The sequence below is a fragment of the Xyrauchen texanus genome, chromosome 22 (genome assembly GCF_025860055.1).
Source record: "Xyrauchen texanus isolate HMW12.3.18 chromosome 22, RBS_HiC_50CHRs, whole genome shotgun sequence".
Classification (NCBI taxonomy): Eukaryota; Metazoa; Chordata; class Actinopteri; order Cypriniformes; family Catostomidae; genus Xyrauchen; species Xyrauchen texanus.
This window is the reverse complement of record NC_068297.1, coordinates 38,708,690-38,727,448: the sequence shown is the minus strand read 5'-3', so window position 1 is coordinate 38,727,448 and position 18,759 is coordinate 38,708,690. Positions and strand designations below refer to the sequence as shown.

The following is an 18,759-nucleotide window of genomic DNA, read 5'->3' as shown; positions in this document are numbered from 1 at the left end:
CCCCTTCGGCCTGTCTCTGTCCCCTCGCGTCTTCACGAAAGTCGCAGAGGCAGCTCTTGCCCCGCTCTGAGTAGCCGGCATACGCATACTCAATTACCTCGACGACTGGCTCATACTGGCTCACTCTCGAGAGTTACTATGCGCACACAGAGACCAGGTGCTCAGGCACCTCAGCCGTTTGGTCAACCGGGAAAAGAGCAAGCTCTCCCCGGTCCAGAGCATCTCTTTTCTTGGTCTGGAGTTAGACTCAGTCTCAATGACAGCACGCCTCTCCAACGAGCGTGCTCAGTCAGTGCTGAAATGCCTCGCTTCCTTCAAGCCAGGCGCCGTGGTCCCGCTTAAAACATTTCCAACAGCTCCTGGGGCATATGGCATCCTCCGCGGCGCGCCGCTGGGGTTGATGCATATGAGACCACTTCAGCACTGGCTCCGGACTCGAGTCCCGAGATCGAGCATGGCGCCGCGGCACGCACAACGTAAAGGTTACTTCTGCCTGCCGCTAAACCTTCAAACCCTGGACAGACCTCTGCTTTCTAAGGGCAGGTGTACCCTTGCAGCAGGTGTCCCGATGCGTACTGGTCACAACCGACGCTTCCAAATTGGGTTGGGCGCCGTGTGCAACGGGCGCAGCAGTCGCAGGCCGGTGGAACCGAGGTCGCTGCGCTGGCACATCAACTGCCTAGAGCTGCTGGCTGTTTGTCTGGCCCTGCAGAAGTTTCTCCCATTAACTCGAACAAACACGCCCTAGTCAGGACAGACAGCACCACGGTCGTAGCCTACATAAACCGCCAAGGCGGAGTACGCCACCCCACATGTCACAGCTCGCCCGTCGCCTCCTCCTTTGGAGTCAGCAGCGACTGGAGTCACTGGCGCCACTCACATCCCCGCAACCTCAATGTGATAGCGGACGCGCTGTCAAGACAAAGCTTGCCTGGCGGGAGTGGGAGGCTCCACCCCAGTCGGTCCAGATGATTTGGGACCGGTTCGGCAAGGCTCAGGTAGACCTGTTTGCCTCCCAAGAAACCTCCCACTGCCCGCTCTGGTATGCCCGGACAGAGGCTTCCCTCGGGCAGATGCGCTGGCACACAGCTGGCCCATGGGGCTGCGCAAGCACGCATTTCCCCAGTGAGCCTTCTTGCACAGGTGCTATGCAAGGTCAGGGAGGACGAGGAGCAAGTCACTCTGGTAGCCCCCTACTAGGCCTACCCGGACTTGGTTTTCGGACCTCACACTCCTCACCGACAGCCCCTCCCTGGCTGAATTCCCCTGAGGAAGGACCTTCTTTCTCAGGGACGGGCACGCTCTGGCACCCGCACCCAGACCTCTGGAACCTCCACTTCTGGCCCCTGGACGGGATGCGGAAGATCTAGCCGGTCTACCATCTACCGTCGTAGATACAATCAGCCAAGCCAGAGCCCCTCTACCAGGCATCTTTACGCCCTAAAGTGGCGTCTGTTCGCGGACTGGTGTTCTTCCCGAGCCGAAGACCCGCAGAAGTGCGCAGTTAGGTCAGTGCTCGTGTTTCTTCAGGAGAGGCTGGAAAGGAGGCTGTCCCCCTCCACCCTCAAGGTGTATGTCGCCGCTATTGCGGCCCACCATGACACGGTAGACGGAAAGTCTCTTGGTAAGCACGACTTAATCGTCAGGTTCCTAAATGGTGCCCGGAGGATAGCTCCCTCCTGGCCTAACCTGTTCCCCTCCTGGGATCTCTCGGTCATCCTTACGGGACATCCTTACGAGCCGCTTGACTCAGTTGGACTCAGGGCCCTCTCTCTCAAGACCGCCCTGCTGATCACGCTCGCTTCCATCAAGAGGGTTGGGGACCTGCATGCGTTATCTGTTAGCGACACTTGCCTGGAGTTCGGTCCGGCAGACAATTTCGTGATCCTAAGACCGCGACCGGGCTATGTGCCCAAGGTTCCTACCACACCCTTCAGGGATCAGGTAGTGAACCTGCAAGCGCTGCCCCGGGAGGAGGCAGATCCAGCCCTTTCACTGCTGTGTCCAGTACGTGCCTTACGTATCTACCTGGACCGCACACAGAGCACTAGACGCTCTGAGCAGCTCTTCGTCTGATTTGGGGGACAGCAGAAAGGGAATGCTGTCTCCAAGCAGAGACTCGCCCACTGGGTTGTCGACGCCATTTCCCTGGCTTATCACACCCAGGCCGTGCCCCCCCTTTGCGGGTCCGAGCCCACTCCACCAGGAGTGTTGCGTCCTCATGGGCACTGGCTAGTGGCACTACCCTAGCAGACATTTGTAGAGCAGCGGGCTGGGCAACACCTAACACTTTCGCGAGATTCTACAATCTCCGAGTTGGGTCAGTATCGTCCCGTGTTCTCTCAGGTACCGAGCCCGTAGAACTCGGTGGCATGCTCACGATCTGACCGGGTGAATCGCTTGCACCTAGCGCCCTTCCCCCTAACCAAGGGAAACAGTGCGCCTTCATTCCCAGGAGATCTCAGGTTTGGGACACTGGCTGATTCCTCCCTAGCCCTCGTGGGTCGCAGTTCAGTGGAGGAACTCGCTGACCCAAGCCACTGCGGGTACCGCAAGCTACCCTGCACTGGTGTAGGTGCTCCACAGGTAAGGCCTCCTTCTCCTTCTGCAAATACTGGTTGCCAACTCTCATTGGCCTTTTTTCATAGTCCAGAGGTGAATATCAGCACTCAAGAGAGACCCCTAGTGTCGCTTCTCTGACACAACGTCTCGTTCCCTCCATCGGGGAACGGAGGTTACATACGTAACCTAGACATTTTCACAACGATGATTCAGAATAGCTGTTTTCAACAGAAGATACAGTATGAGTAGTGCTGCAGTTTTCATAATCTTTTAAGCATTTTATATTGTAATAATGTTTGTTGATGTTAACAAAAGTTAGAAGAAATATATGTACAGTAGGTTATTTCTGAATTATCGACAAAACCCGTTTTAAAGGTTCAATAGGCCTGTATAATTTTGTCATACATGTAACAAGTTGACGGATCCACATACTCACACATTTAACACACTATAAAGCCTGAGAAAGATAGTCAGAAACTACCATCGGACATGCAATGTGCATCATAACTGCTTAAATTATCAGTCCATATACTGCAAATAATACGATTTTACATATTAAATATACACTCGTGACCACTTTATTAGGAACACTATGGTCGTAATAACTACAATTGTACAGAGTGGTTATCTGAGTTACCGTTACCTTTCTGTCAGCTCGAACCGGTCTGGCCATTTTCCATTGACCTCTTTCATTGACAAGGTGCTTCTGCAGAACTGCCGCTCAATGGATGTTTTTTGTTTTTGGCACCATTCTGAGTAAACTCTAGAGACTGTTGTTAGGCGGTGGGCCGAGTCCGTCTATCTCGTTTAGTTTTTGATTTGATAGTTACCCAGCAGCTGTCTGGCTCATTTTTTTTATTTGTCTGTATGAATAATTCACAAAAAGATTACCGATTGTTTCCAACGCCAATTGTTGCACATTAAAGTATAAAAATAGATTTAATTTCGCTAGCTGATCACAAACGTTGGCCGGAGTGAGATCCAATCAACGCTTGTGTTGTTACCTTGTTGAATTGATTTGGCCAATCACGTTATTCGTTGAACCGGCGTCGCGTGACTCGCGTCAGTCTGAAGCCAAATGAGTCTACAACCCAACCTGGAGAGACCGGTGTGTCTCGGCAAGACAACGTCAAGGTAAGATTTGTTTTACAATGATTATACACCCCTATATCTTAATGCTTTTCATATAAGTTGTATATAAGACTGCAAGCTATACTTCGTCGTGAATATATGCGTTGTCGTTGATGAGAACAGAATGTTGGTAGTGGAGCAGTAAAGCTAGGTCTAACGGTATGTTGCTTAGGCTAATCCAAATCATTCGGTACATACACAATGAACTAAGCAAAGAGTATTCAAATACGGGATAATTACGGGTAAATATTTAAACGGGAAGACAGTAGGAAATAATTTGACAGGTATGTCAAGGTTGGATTGGTTTATAGCAAGCTACCTAGGCTACAAGTAAGCTAGACTAATTATCAGCTAAAAAGAGTGCAAAGCAAAACAAAGAAATTATTTCACATAACAGAACAGGTATAAGATGGAATATGGTGGAAAAATATTTTATTTAAAGATGGCTGTTTTTGAGCTATTTAACAAAATTATTTGTGGTCAGAACTGCAGTAGTCTTGTCAAGCTCGTTTAAGATGGTTAGCATCTTAATACAAATGTCAAGATGAAAAATGTGATTTAAAACTATCTAGTAATGTGTGGTTTCTGTGTTTATTTATCTGAATATAATTCAGTTATTTATCTAACACACAGACACGGACAGGACAACATCATATCTCTCCACACCCAAATGACTACAGAGGTGATCGTTTACAATCATCACATCAACAGCACCATGAATGGAGCAGGTCAGGATCACGGAGTTGCTTAGTATCCACATCACAGATGACCCATCTTGATCTATCGACACCACCAACAGAACCTGGCCAAGAAATTCCAAAAACCTCTGCACTTCCTCCCACAGTTGAGGAAGGCTCATCTCCCACAAATCCATCCTCTTATCTTTCTATAGGGGAATCATAGAGAGCCTCTTCCTTCCATCCCCACCCTCCAATAACCTAAGGGCAGCTGATTGACTCTTGCACAAATACACTGGTAGTTTACACTATGATGCTGCTACATTGGTTTATTTTTTTTATTATTAAATTTGCTATGAACATTTGACCCCACTTTCACACATATTGCACTGCCTTTTGCTACTTGTCATGTCATCCACTTGCACTGAAATACTATATTAATTAGGGATGAGTCACGATTTTCGAATATTTGATTAGTTGATTTTATTATAGAATATTGAATAGGATGTGAGGGATGATTGTCTTTAAAAAATCCCCATGTTTTAGTTGTGGTTATAAGTTGCAATCCTAAATTCACATAATATTTTTATACATTTTATAAATATATTCTTAATATTTGTTGTTTTTGTTTCTATGTTTGAGCTTATATATCTCAATATTAATAACAGTCTGGTTAATTTTCAGTCTTGAAATGTAAACTCTCAAGGGTTGGCTTTCTAAATATATGTTGGTTGTGTGTATATTCAGAATGACTTCTGAGCAGCAACCTTTTAATTTTGGGGATGTCATGAATGCATCACTTGCCAAAATTGGGGCTGATTAGTAAGGGGTTAAACGTATATAAATGAAACGTTTTATATAAAAATTATACATTTGATACAAACCTTCACTGTTGTTAGCTGCATTTTCTATCTTCTTACGTGCTCTTCTTATGTGTTCTTTGTTGGTGAAGAGCATGTACCATTCTCTGTGCCGGCACATCTTGGACGTCTTCGGAATTTAAGTTAAATGCCAATACGGCTTTTTCAGCTACTGTACTCTCTGTGGTTTGCAGGTTCACCCATAAATTTGTACATTGAACAATCTTTGCCCAACTTGTCTGGGAAAGGGGGGTTACAGGGCTTTTTACATTTGAGGCTAAATGGATAAAACACCTCATTTTTACCTCAGTATTACTGAACTACAGTAATTAACTAAATTAATTAATGATTTACAGCAAAATTGTAATTTCAAGAACGCAGCTTCCTGGTGCTCATTATTTCGGTGGAACCTGGTGTTCATTATTTACATTGGTTGTCAAGGAAACGGGAGGTTTTCTAACGTTATGATTAGTACTCCTGCTTATTTGCCGGTTTAAAAAAGTAAGAGTTTGTAAGGACATTTTGCGTCAAATGTGCAAACATCAAAGTTGGAAACAATGTCTGTAGTACTTATAAGATTTTATTACATGAACTCAGCAAAAAAAGACTTACACAGCTGTGAGGTAAGTATTAAATTCATAATTTCGAGGTCCGGCCCACCGCCTATGTGTGTGAAAATCCAAGGAGATCAGCAGTTACAGAAATATTCAATCCAACCAACCCATCAAGCACCAAATATCATGCCACAGTTCAAATCTCTTAGATAAAAAAATTTCCCCGATATGATGATGGTTTATGTAAACATTAACTGAAGCTCCTGACCTGTAAATGCATGATTCTATGCATCACACTGCCACCAACTATTGGTTGATAAGATAATCGCATGAATAAGTAGGTGTACAGGTGTTCCTAATAAAGTGTTCGGTGAATGTAAGATCACATTTGGCCTCATTTCTGTCAAAGGAGTTGCGCTTTAGAAATGAAAAACAACCGTTTGTGATCAAAGTTCGAATAACTGTTCAAATCTACCAACAACAGCTGCAGGGGTAATTATTAGAGCAGAAATGACAACAATGAGAGTGATCTGTGAAATGTTATAAATTCTGTCAAATTCTGGGTTTGTCCTGAATCATTGATCCTGGTGAAAATTTAAAGAAGTCAAAATTTGTAATATTCTTTTGGAAATGGTGTGTTTCTGCTCCAAAAACGTCTGGTTTTTTTTTTTTTTGTCATTTTCAACTCAATCTGAGTGAAGCACTCATTGAAAGTGTTTTTTTCTGCGGTGCCAAAAGAAGCAGAAAATGCTGCAGCCAAAATTTGTTTTGGCTGTATGGTATTTTGAGGATTAAAAAACCCTTAATGTTACTTTGGATTCTTAAATTTTTTTTTTAAGTGAAAGGTGTTGTCTCTGATAGGTATTAGGTTTATCATTTGGATAAAGGATTGGGTTGGGGCAAAGTTACTATTTATCATTTAGCTTCTTCTAGGACTCCAGACAGGCCTTCATCACTACTAAAATTGTAGGGAGAAGAATTTGAATTTACCTTTTCATGCTCCAAGAATTTCAGCTTTAGGCATTTGTCCTTTCAAAAAGCCTCAGCTCTCTTCTAAAATGTTTCATTCGTGCTTGTCAGGGGCCCATGCTGAAGTTGCCACACATCTGTATCAATCTAACCCAAGTTATAGCAAAACAAACCAATGATTTTCAGAAAACAAATCACTTACACTGTCATTAGAAGCAAGATTAGTCAAAATGGTAGTTTTCATTTTGTGTCAAGAACAGAACTATGTCAATTCAAGTAACTTTTATTTGTATAGCACCTTTCACAACACACATCATTTCAAAGTAGCTTTACAGAAGATCAGGCATGAGCAGAAGATAAAACTGCAATGTCTATAATGTTTCATCATTGTGTAGTTTGATAAAATACGATTGTGAATTGTGTTAAAAAATAAGTAAATAAGTAATAATTGTATTTATAACCCCAATGAGCAAGCTGAAGGCGACTGTGGCAAGGAAAACAAAACTCCATAAGATGTTGGTTAATGGGAGAAAAATAACCTTGGAAGAAACCAGACTCACTGTGGGGGCCAGTTCCCCTCTTGATATCATCATAAATATAATGCCAATATTACTTCTGTATAGTGCAAGTCATGGTTTAAATCAATTAAACTAAGTAATTGTTAAGGGACTGTGTTTAAACAAAGATTTTGACTGAACTGTAAGATTAATGACCAATGTCTTTGAAGTTCATCCTGGATTAACTGAAGAAGTTCACATAGATGCAATTGTCCTTGTTAGTTGGCTGATGAAAGTTTTTGTTGGCAATTAATTGATAGTCAATGTATTCCATTTAAAGAGTGTAGTCCATCATTAGACCGAGGGGATGCAAGTAGAGATCAGTGAGGTGCATCGCAGTTCAACCTGGCCGGTAATTTTGTTGAGGTCTATCCTAAGTCCAAGGTTCAGGCAATGGCATATGAGGTATCCCATGTCTTATGTTTGGAGTTGGCATCAGTTCATCCTATGAAGTCCATCGTAATAGACTGAAGTAATGTTTGGCTGGCACCGGCTGCTATTAGTCATCATCACACAGTGACATATAGCAGTGGAGTCCAACACGAAGCAAATGTAGCATAGTATGACAATCCAGTTATTAGGAGACAATTTGCACAGACATCTTTGGGGTTTTTAGTGCAGTGCCTCAATTCAGTCATCCAAGTACGCAACACATAAAGGATAATGAATAATTAGTGTCATGGTAACTTGAACAACAATCTGTTAAACACAATTGAGCATTTTCTCCAGGGGACATGTTGGCTTTTACTGTATGTTGCTTAGCCTACATATTTAATGGCTAAACATTGTGCTAGTGCAAACCCCACAGTCCCAGGAGCGAAAGAAGTGGAAAATCTCCTTTGTACAAACAATGCCAAGACTACTTTGTGAATGAATCAGACAAAGGTTGTATATGTACAGTAGGAGGAAATCTGCGGTGACTCACTGTTTAGTTTGGGGGAGTGCTTTCTGTGGAGGCCTCATTGGCAGCACATGTGCTGACTTCATAGTGTGTGAGAGTGAGAGTCAAGGGACAACATTCCAGTTTGGTTTGTACTGTCTAGACAGAAAGGGGTTGCGCAGTAGGGCAAAAGATTTTCCTCCTCCTTCCTTTTAATTAAGCATTCAAAGTATTTAAATTACAGAGTCAAAATCAGTTTCCCCCTTCCAGATCAAGCTGAAACTTATAGGCAATGTCAAGAAAGTTTTTTTTTGTTTTTACACTTCCTCTGTCCTTTTTTCTAGGGCCACAAGGGCAGTCCCAGATAGGGCCCCCTGGTCCCACAGGCTCACCTGGGCCCAATGGCCCACCAGGGCGGCAGGGTTCTCCTGGAATCCGAGGACCACCTGGGCCTCCTGGATATTGTGATTCCTCTCAGTGTGTAGGCATTCCCTACAACGGACAAGGATACCAACGTAAGCACATAAGGTCTTTAGCTCTGTTCCACAACCTAGCTATCTACAAAAGCAGCAGCCTTCTAAAACAGGATCCTAAAGCCATAATTTCACTTTCTTCAACCTCTGAATATGACATTTTGTCCCCTAGTGGTACCTTTTCTGTGTAAAGTTACATCAAATTTTGCAACTTTTTGCCATGACGACATAACACAATAAACCCTAAAACTACCATAAATACGGCAATTTAAGCAATTTTACAGCTCAAATAATACACAAGTTGAGCATGAAAAGGTAAAGTGATTAAAATTAGTGCTAGAAAATTATAAGCTTCACATTTCTGCCTTTAAAATCAATAAAAATTGTCCCCATTGACTTCAATTGTAACCTCGATTTTTACTTTTTTTAAATGAAAAGGAGGTAAAAGTCAAAATTATTTTGTGGTAATCAACATGATGTCATGAATGCTGTCGAATGAGCTTAGAGGATAGTTCACCCAAAAATAAAAATTCTCTCATTTACTCACCCTCTTTTAATAACTGCTGGGACCAAGTCACTTATACATGATGTCGGATAGGCCACTCAGGACTCACAAACAAATGTTTACTATCTGGAGAAAATTTCCCTATATGTGCATCATGTCAGAGCCCACTGGCTTTCAAACATATTTGATTGGATTGTAATATTTCTACTCCTGTAAGAAAACTGTTTTATTTTGTGGACACCGTTGAAAAATTGTTACATTTTTAACAAAATTACTCCAAATTTGTTTTTAGTAAAAATAAATTTTAAACATCTTATTTAGTTTTACTTTTATTATTTTAACCTGATTTTGCAATGAAAATAACCATCGATGCTGGCATGGCATTAAGAAACAAAGAAACAAACTCAACCACATACCAAGCTTAACGTTTATGCTTAAAAAGCTCATAAAGGCAGCGTAAAAGTAATCCATAAAACTCTAGTTAAATCAATGTCGTCGGAAGTGATATGATGGGTGAGAAACAGATCAATATTTAAGTACTTTTTTTATATGAATTCTGCTTCCTGCCCAGTAGGTGGCGATATGCGCAAAGCATGTTAATCGGCAAAAAAAAAAAAAAAAGAAGAATGTGAAAGTGACAGTGGAGATTAATATATAAAAAAGACTCAACTATTTATCTGTTTCTCACCCACACTCATCATAACTCTTCTGAAGATATGGATTTAACCACTGGAGTCTTATAGATTACATTTAAACTACCTTTATGTGCTTTTGGAGCTTCAACATTTTGTTGCCCATTCACTTGCGTTGTGTGGACCTACAGAGCGTAAATATTCTTCTAAAAACCTTTGTTTGTGTTCAGAATAAGAAATAAACTCATACACATCTTGGTTGGTCATGAGAGAATGTTTTAATTTTGGGGTGAACTATTCCTTAACTTGTATAGGAACCTGCTATTCCTTTAATCACACATTTAATTACAAATACTTTATTTGATATACTGTATTTGCAACATAAATAATCATTTCTTACATCCTCATTTATAACCATGCAGTACAATATAGTCAACAACTAATAGTGCTCAATCATAGGCAGCAAATCATAGTGCTATAGATACAAAGTGCACAGGAGATTTGACAAAAAGCTGATTCTAAAAGAGTTTGATGTTAGCATATTGCTAAGCTAATTACATACAATTTTCACACGTTATAAAATAAATAGCAGACACAAATATTGATTAAAATAGTCCATATTTAATTGGATTGAACATCTCTTACGACTTGTCAACCTTCTTGGATGTTTTCTTTCACTGTGCCTTTTCTGCAAATTATGCAATGCTGCCTTAGAATTTGGCCAAAACAAGATATCTTAGAATGCAGCATAGTGTTTTAAAATGTTGTCTTGGTAGGCAGATAAGGTTTTGGAACAGATCTTCAGAGCATTTGCTATTTATAATGCCCTGTGTTTAACAGTCTAGCTAATTGCTAAAGAACTGCGTGTTATCATTTTATTTCACACTTGAAGGAAGTAGTCAATTATTTTGCCTCTGAGAAGAACTAACACAATCTTTAACCCTTTCAGGTGTTGCATAGTATGCTATATAGACTGCCTGATCCCTTACGCATCCTGAGTCAGAGAAATTAGCACTCACGCTAAAGAGCTAATAAGGATAACTACCGTGGATATGATTGCTGAATATTTGCTGGCCAACTCTTAAAACAAATCAAACCAAAGAAAGGACTGGACTGCAACTAACACCAGCTCTGAGCGCTACTATATCATGGAGACACGTGCCCATGGCCTGTTTGCATCTAGAACTTAAACTGCAAAACATTTGCTGGTGACGCATGTGAAACTACTAACATAATGACCATTTGTTTAACCATGTTCAACAGTGGTAGCTCTGTATGAGGGTGAGATGACTGTAAATAAAAGAATTATGCCCTGTAAATGTTTATCGATGAAATAATTTGCTAAAATAGTTTAACAGCAGTCACCAAGCCTGCGCCTGATAACATGCTTCTTGCTGACCGCTGATGTAACCTTTGTTTGATTTTTTTTTAAACACCTTTATTGATTTATGCAGCCAATGCTCAGGTCAAAAATGTAGTGTGTGCAACTAGTATATGCAACCATGAATTTTTTGATATGTTCGCAGAGTGCTGTGTTACAAACTTTTCTTTATTATTTTGTATTGTGATTTACGTAATACATATAATATATAATTTATATAAACCTCAGAGAGATCAGTGCAAGTGTGTTACCTTCACTTGTCCATGAATGAATTCTTTTTATACACTTATGTTAGATTAGCGATAGTTGTGGACAGCTACAGAATGGGCTTAACATTTACATTTTTGTATTACTTCTTATGACTTAATCAAGATTGCATTAACACTATGTATAAATTAAGTTATGACATGTTTGAATCGTAAAGCATATGCTCAGCAGGCCAAATTATATTTCCAAGCAGGCCCCTACCAACCTGGACCTGAAACCTACGTAGTGCCCATGCCAGCTGAGCCGTTGGAAGATATTGAGACACATCACCAGGTTTAAGAATCCAATCTGGAAAAAGATTGCTATCAACACAAGAAGCTGAAAGAATAGAAACATAAAGTGAATCTGAGGAATCATTCAGTTGTATCTTCTGTAGTGTACAAATTCTAGCCTCAAGCCTCGTTCATATGCCAAATTAAATGAGGTCAAGTGGAAATAAGGCTGATATTCAACCCTCATTTCCTTTTAAGAAACCTGTGTGCTCGTTAATGGTTCCAAATTGTGTCTTTGCTTGTAACAGAACGGCATTTTGTATTTTTAAGAAACTTGAGTTCAGTATCCCAAAGTGTAAAGGTGTTTGTTGCACTGCAATTGTATGTGCTATGTCTTCTCTCTCAAGGAAAATGGCAAACGGTTGCACTTCTCTTAAATCTTGTTAGACCTGACTTTGTTTTGTTATCCTAAACAGAATATTTATCTGTTGTATACCAACTCAGACCAAAGGATGAATTGCATGCCTGTGTTGTATATTTAGTAAGGACGTTTACATTCAGAATATAGTTGTCTTTTCCAATGCTATTAGTTTCAAATGCAGATGGAATTTGTTGCAAGACTATGGACAAAGAATTGCTTCTTTTATGTCTGAATTGCACATTGTGAATTCCACAGCCTTATTTTCTTATTTATTTCAGAATACGAAGAGGCATTTTTCAATAAAACTACTGAAAATGTTTAATTGCTGTTGTGACCTCTTTTTGGTGAAAATTCAAGAATGACAAGATGAGGTTTGGGTGATATCAGTGTAAACTGTGTCATCTCCAGGATCTTTTGATACCATTACAAGCTCATATGTAATCATTCATTGTGAACTTGCCTAGGATCAGAATAAATGTTCTGTAAGGTAACCATGCTCATGGTGCAATAACTAGGCTTACAAATAAAACATCAAAATGTAAAGGGGTTCCAATGCAATGTCATATGACATTCATTAAAATAATCAACCTTGTCTCGTAGAATGAACGTTACTGTAACCAAATATTTTTGCAAACTGACCTCTATGTGCATCGTTCTACGTTTCGCCGCAGTTTCCCTTTGAAATTATCACTAGAGTTGCTACAACATCTGTGCGTTTTATTCACTTTCACACAAATCACGAGTATGATTTTGTAAACACTTATATTTCACACTATTACTTACACACTGCTATGTTATGACATCGAAACACTTTTACTATAAAGGATTATGCTTGAATTGCATTTCACCTACATTTACACACTTATTCCAACGTGATTAGCCTGCACGGTAGCTAACCTGTTACAGTTCGAGACCAGTCAAGCACGCAAGTTGGCCCGAGAGACAAAAGTGTCATAGAAGCAACTCTAAATTATAAGGTTGCTTCAGAAACATTGCTTTTCATGTCACATTTGATTTTAGATCACTATTGGTTAGGTTTTAGGTTTTTAGGTTAGGGAGGTATGTTTTAATCACCAAAACCTCCATCAAATCTTCTGATCTTCTGACATTTCACTCGCTTTTGGTGCCCCCAGCTGGATATTTTACTGGGAAACTGCAGCAAAACGTGTAATGAAGAATGTAATTTCGTTTCGCAAAACCTTTGCCATGGTAACATAATGTTCCTGAAATCAGGCTGAAAAATTCTGTCATTATTTACTCACCCCCATGTCATTTCAAACTTTTTTTTTTTTATGAAACAGAAAAATAATTTTTGAATACTCTTCACACGTTCACAACATTCACAGTGATTAGTGGCTGTAAAAGAAAAAAGTTCAATCACAAAAAAATCATATCACTTCAGAAAACAAATATTTTAATATTATAAGCAATAATTAATTACTTATAATTGCTGCCTTAAATAAAAATCAAAGAAGTGCCAAACTAAGAACCTGCAGTGTTAATTCAACCACTTAATCTGATAACCTTTAATAATCAGATTTCTAGGTGAGCTATTCCTTTAAAGAATATGGTTTTGTTCCACTAAATTAGAAGTGCAGGTAATTATTTGCAGAAATCCTTAATTGTGCTTTCAGATTGATTTTATACATTAAAAGCATTCAGTCATTATTTAATATCTGATATCTGAAGGTTAAAGGCTGGCTTCCCACTAACATGCTTCTGAATTTTTCATCCACTTCTGTGGAAATATTTTGATCAAAAGATCTTTGAGAAGGACTGAATCTCTGAAAAGAGGGAGCAACAGATTACAGGCCAAATGTCTGGAATGCAGAATTATATAACACCATTTCCGTCCTATACTTGCTTAGACGCTGACAATGCAGAATTTGTCATTTCAGTAATTATATTTGAATTTGCTCAGATATCACACTGAGTTCATTTTCATACTGAAATCATGAGAATTATGTGAAAATTGAAAAGCAGAAATTACAATTGTTCTTTCTCTGTAACTTGAAGCAATGGACTTTTTGGGTGAAGCAGCTTCAATAAATCCACTGTAAAGTACATGAATGCATATTTTAAAGGGGTCATGACATGAGAAACCAAATTTGCCTTGATCTTTTGGTATATAAGAGGTCTTTGTATCATTAAAACGTCCTGCAAGTTTAATATTTTAAGACGTCCTCCCCATTCTAAACGAATCATTTATTTAATCAGCTCAAAATACAGCTCGTTCTGGATTCATGGTTAGAAGTGACGTGACGGTTAGAAGTGACGTACCAGTGTTTGCATATGACCGCCTCCAGCACAAGATAACTACGCTTTAAGCGCAAGACAACTACGCTCATTTCAGTATCGCCGTCGCCTCACAAGTGTTCAGTCGATGGACAGCGAGCTCTGACAGAGACTACTTGTGCACAGGAAAATTACGATGCCACACAGATGTGCTGTTCCTGGCTGTGGTCAAACAAAACCTCTGAATAAGCTGCCAAAAGATCCAGACGTCAGGGAAAAATGGATGCAGTTTATTTTTTGCGGACGTCCCAGTCACGGCAGTGTTAACTTAAGCGTTTGTTCTGTACATTTTAAGGATGACTGTTTTGAGAACAAATCTCAATATGATGCTGGCTTTGCCAGAAAACTGTTGCTCAAAGATAAGTCCGTGCCGACTATTCTGGGAACAACGACGACGCAAACTGTAAGTAATCTATTTTAAACTTTAAACTACTTTTTAATGCGCAATTTCATTCATTATGAATAATCACAGTGTTTTTACTTAGTTTACTTGCAGATTGTTCTGGCTGGGGGCGTCAATAATTGATACATAGGCACTGACGTTAGCCAATCATAACAGTGGGCGTTAACACTGAAGTCTTAAATGGAAAACGCCCCCAAAACAGACTGTTTGAATCAGAGTATGAGAAACAGGGTGGGACAAGGTCATAAATCACTAGATTTTAAAAGTTTTTCTTAAAAAAAAATATATTAATACTATAATTGCACCTAAGGGAACATAATAATACAATAAAAAAACCCATGTCATGACCCCTTTAATGCATGTTCATGTAAAAGACAATAAACAATACAGCAAAGAAGAATTTTTCTCTTGGGATGAAATAATGAAAGCTGAAATCTAATAAAACTTAATTGAAGTAATTGGTTTGCTGTCATTTTCTAATGGATTATCTCTAAACACCAGAAGGAGGTTAGGTTTGAGCTTCCCAGTCCTCATATGCACCATATCCTCTCTTTACAATGGCGAATGACTTATTTCCATTGGTTAATCTCTATTGAAAGAAATGCACCTGCATTAAGTGCCTTACATTTAGCTGCAGTGTTATTTGTAAAACTGAATTTTGAGAGTGTTTAGGGACTGGACTCATACATTTGTGTTGGACATTCTCCAGCAGGGGCGTGTCTAGGGGGAGGCTGGGGGAGGCAGTGCTTTCCCCTGAGAATTTGAGAAATAATCTGTCCATCTGATCAGCGGCGGCGGCAGCCGATTTTGCCGGGGCTTCAGCCCCGAATGTTTTGAGTGTAGCCCCGAATGTATTTTGAATAGTTGACTGACAAATATGAAACCGGACAAAAGCCTATGTAAACCCCCGAAATCATAAGTTGCCTTATTTCATTGTGCTTTGGCTTTGCACATACTGCATACAGCCTGTAAAAATAGACATAGGCATAATCTAGCCTATAGAATAAGTTCCTTTGCTGTCGGTAGCCTATGGGCGACTCCGTTTCTTCCTCTCTGTTGAATATGCAGCAGGTAGAGGAGGAGCTTGCACAGTCGTTGACATCAACTAACGTTACTTAGTGGCGAGTTAACGGCAATTAGCAGGAAAGACAGCAAAAATGAGTAAATGAGGCTTTGGGAATTTTTCCGAAAGAAGTCAGTGGGTAAGAATTCACATTTGTTTTTGTCCTTAAAGTCTTAAGATCATCATCTAGCTGGCTTTCACCCACAGTAGGCTAAACCTCAAGAGTTGTAGCCTCTAACCTCCTTGTTTAGATTGACTCAGCTTGGTAGCTCTGAGTTAATGCAGTCGCCTCTCACGCTGAAGACCGTGGTTCAAGCCCCGCTCGGAGTGTAGTTTTCTTGTTTATCAGGTGTTGTTTTCGCTATGGATAACCAATAAGCATTAACATAAAATGTATGTGTGACTTGTTTTGTGATATTAGTTTGTAGGAAATATACACTTTGATTTGATTAAATGGTTTTGTAGAGTGTAGCAAAGATGAGCTCCAGACTGAGGAGCAGCAGCAGCAGCTGTGCCAGAATTAGGCATGGAAACTGGTCACAATTAATCAGTCACTTTACTTTAGAGAAAGTTAAAAGTGAAACATTGTTTATCTCAATGATCCTAATGAATGGATTTTGACAGATGAATTATTCTCATAGAGATGATGAGAATTATATACAGTTCGATGCCATAGTGTGTCAATGAACTTAGACTAAAGTCATTCATGTATTGCTTTAACTTAGGATCTTATACATCATTTTAACTATTTATGTCAAAAAATATAAATTATTTATATTCAATATTTTTTTTACCTCACTTTACTCACTATAATATAACTCTTTTGTGATGACTTTATGTTAATGTACATGAAAATTCAAGAATCATGATAGATCTTAGGGCAATCCCACTGATCTGCTCTTCCCAATACATTTTCTTCAATGTATTGGTCTACAATTTGACATATGTAGCACTTGATGAATTAGTTGTTTGAAGCTGATTTGCAATAAGTTATGTGCTGTATCTGTTCTTTTGCATCACAGATGATTCAGGGAGGAGAGAGAATGAGTTAGTCGAGGATAGTACTAGAGTGGAAGATTTAGGAACTGTAGAAACAGGCCCAGCCAGAGCAAAACTCAAAGAATACCCTCTCACCAGCTTTGGACTACAGAGAAGTGGTTGCTAGTGTGAAAATAAAACTGTCTGGGCTAAGCCCCAGATGTCCTTCAATGCTGGAAACGCCTCTGCATCTGATGATAAATTACAATTTAAAAGTGGATTGTTTTGCGCATATTTTTCCATCGCTAGCAGATGAGTGAGGTCTGACACAACGAAAATCCAGTTTAAGCCCTATAGTCTAATCTCTTTGTTCCTGGCTTAGAAAAAGATATGCACTAAAACAGATTGTGTGTAGTATAGCTTAATTTTGCGCCAATTTTTTCAATTGTTTATGTTGCCCCCCCAAACATGATATCTGGTAACCCCTCTGTTCTCCAGGGTCTTGTTCTACAAAGCAGATTCCATCCACAGAGAAATACTTTTATTTTGTATATTGAGAGATCAATTACAATTACAAACTTCCGTTAATATACAGTAAAGGACACATAACATGTTAAAAACACAAAACTTTCACTGTCATGACAATAAATGTGGTGAGTCAATTGTGAAGTATAGGTCGCAATAATTTTCCGAGCTCATTGTAATTGATTGTAATTGTAAAAATGTAGAGGGTCTCATCATAGGCATACTCCCAACATGAATTCTGTTTTTAAAAGGCATGCAGTATTGTGTGTATTGGCTTTGAGAAGAATGCAACCCCATTTTGCATCGCAACAAGCGATGCAAAAATAAAAAATCCATCCAATATTTTTTGGTAATAACAAATTAAATTAGGCTTTTTGGAAGAAATGTTGGTTATAAAGATGCTTTTATTTTAATGGGCAAAAGAAAACATTTTTGATTTAAACATGAGCAAATTTTATGTATGCTGAATCTTAATTTGACAGGGGATTGTGTTGTTAGCTTAGCAACATGCTAAAACCAAACTATTTTAAATCCAACTGTAAGTCAAGTATCCCATGTGCTTTGAGTGCTATTTGTATGATGCAAAGGGTTGCTACCTATGTAGAACATTTCAAATTGTTCTCTTATGAGGTTCCAGTTCAATAAGGCTGCACATGTAGGCAATAGACAGCAAGTACGCTAACTAGGTTTTGAACAGATTCATATTGTTCCTTTTATTTACAGTAAGCTATGTGTTTATGATCCATTTTATTGTACAACCAGTAGGAAAAACAGAATTTAGCTACCTGAAAGACTGAAGTATAGATAAATATAGCAGATGTTTGCCAGAGACATCCTGTCTGCAGACTTTCCACACTTTTTGCATAAGTGGATCCTGGATTTGGTTAACCGTCCTACATGTCACTTTGTTAAGGCATTAGGAAAGATCGGGAGACACAGAGTGAAATAGGCAAAGAAATATTAACGCTTGTGAATGCAGAAAAACGTGAAAGAAATAGGTATTACATTTAATCTGTTATTGACATGTCTCGGTTCCCTGAGATTAAGGGAATGATACATTGCCATAAGCATGATGGGGAAGTCCTACTAGACGATCTTGTTGAAACCCTTATTCAATCACGCCAGTCCTCTCAGTGTATGAGCCCCGCCCATTTAGGCACGCTGTTGGCCTACGTTTATAAGTGGGTGCTCAGTCACCATTTCTTCACAATTTTCTAACTGAGGGACAAGAGTGAGTCATTCATATTATAAAACTCTGAAGTAGTAGTATGGCCAGCTTTGTCAATGTCTCGTTCCTTTCATCTCAGGGAACCGAGGTTACATGTGTAACCGGAGACATTCCCTATCGATTCAGTTCACTCGCCACTGCCGTAAGCACTATGGGAACGATATCCCATCACACAACACTACGTGA

At 39.7% G+C, this 18,759-nt stretch overlaps 1 protein-coding gene across 6 annotated transcripts in view; it reads left to right on the top strand.

Moving 5' to 3' along the window:
- The window catches only part of LOC127662172 (collagen alpha-1(XII) chain-like), a 145,684-nt gene extending 133,281 nt beyond the window's left edge, over positions 1-12,403 (top strand). For 4 of the 6 annotated variants that reach the window (XM_052153242.1, XM_052153241.1, XM_052153240.1 and 1 more), the window contains 2 exons: positions 8,535-8,705; positions 11,639-12,403. In XM_052153242.1, coding sequence (XP_052009202.1) covers positions 8,535-8,705; positions 11,639-11,727 — 260 coding nt within the window. In that variant the 3' untranslated portion in view covers positions 11,728-12,403. Of the gene's footprint in view, positions 1-8,534; positions 8,706-10,749 lie in introns of all 6 variants that reach the window. The other 2 variants (XM_052153238.1, XM_052153239.1) reach the window with 2 other exon arrangements.
- Positions 12,404-18,759: the final 6,356 nt, after the last annotated feature.